This window comes from Octopus bimaculoides, chromosome 29 (assembly GCF_001194135.2).
Source record: "Octopus bimaculoides isolate UCB-OBI-ISO-001 chromosome 29, ASM119413v2, whole genome shotgun sequence".
In the NCBI taxonomy this organism is placed as follows: Eukaryota; Metazoa; Mollusca; class Cephalopoda; order Octopoda; family Octopodidae; genus Octopus; species Octopus bimaculoides.
The window spans coordinates 3,332,091-3,333,149 of record NC_069009.1 but is presented as its reverse complement, the minus strand read 5'-3'; the positions used below and the strand labels follow the sequence as shown (position 1 = coordinate 3,333,149).

General features: G+C 43.4%; 1 protein-coding gene across 2 annotated transcripts in view; it reads left to right on the top strand.

Annotated features, from left to right (window-relative positions):
* LOC106881285 (intraflagellar transport protein 140 homolog) overlaps positions 1-1,059 on the top strand; it is a 33,940-nt gene that overhangs the window by 30,604 nt on the left and 2,277 nt on the right. For both annotated transcript variants that reach the window (XM_052977931.1, XM_052977930.1), the window contains one exon: positions 567-779. In XM_052977931.1, the coding sequence (XP_052833891.1) occupies positions 567-779 (213 nt within the window). The remainder of the gene's footprint in view (positions 1-566; positions 780-1,059) is intronic.

Here is a 1,059-nt window from a genome sequence, read left to right as displayed (position 1 = left end):
AAAGATTGCGGTTTTGAAATGGTTCTGCACCCAAGTGCCACTAAGGCGATGCTGGTAACGACCACGCTCAAATGGTGCTATTTACGCGCCACTGGCACAGAAGCCAGATAGCTGCTCTGGCAATGATCAAGCTTGGACGGTGCTGTTAGCACTCCACTGACACAGGTGCCAGTCAATAAATTTGGTTCAATCACGATTTCGATATATACATACATATATACATATATACAACAGGCTTCTTTCAGTTTCCGTCTACCAAATCCACTTACAAGGCTTTGGTCGGCCCGAGACTATAGTAGAAGACACTTGCCCAAGGTGTCACACAGTGGGACTGAACCGGGAACCATGTGGTTGGTAAGCAAGCTACTTACCACACAGCGACTCCTGCGGCTAAACATTTTTTTCATATATTTAGTATCAGGTAAAGTTGCTTAAAAAAAAATTTTTAGTAATAAATCAAATAAAAAAATTAGAGCACTAATTTGGGGGTTAATGGAACGAAGGTTACCCTGTCACTCGAAATTTATACACACACACACACGTATAGACTGTTGTCTCTTTTTCAGGCCATGAAGTGTCTACTAAAGTCTGGTGACACAGAGAAGATCTCGTTCTTCGCTAACGTTTCCCGACAGAGGGAGATCTATGTAATGGCTGCCAACTACCTCCAATCCCTCGACTGGCGCAACAACACCGACATCATGAAAAACATCGTCAACTTCTACATGAAGGCCAAGGCGCTCGACTCCCTCGCTGCATTCTACGATGTCTGTGCACAGGTAAGATCATGTTGGGCTTTTTTTGTTTGTTTAACCCCAGGCAAATACCAATCCAGTAGACTTAGATCAAAGATATTCCAACCATGACCATTGTTACTGTTTTATGTGTGCCTCTTTAGGATAGTAAGATGTGTTTTGAGTGAGATTTGGTTGGTATTTCTAGCAGATTGCATAGTCCCTTTGTGCTTGTCGGCCTGAGGCTATAATACAAGACACTTGCCCAAGGTGCCACACAGAGTGACTGAACCTGGAACCATGTGGTTGGTAAGCAAGCTACTTA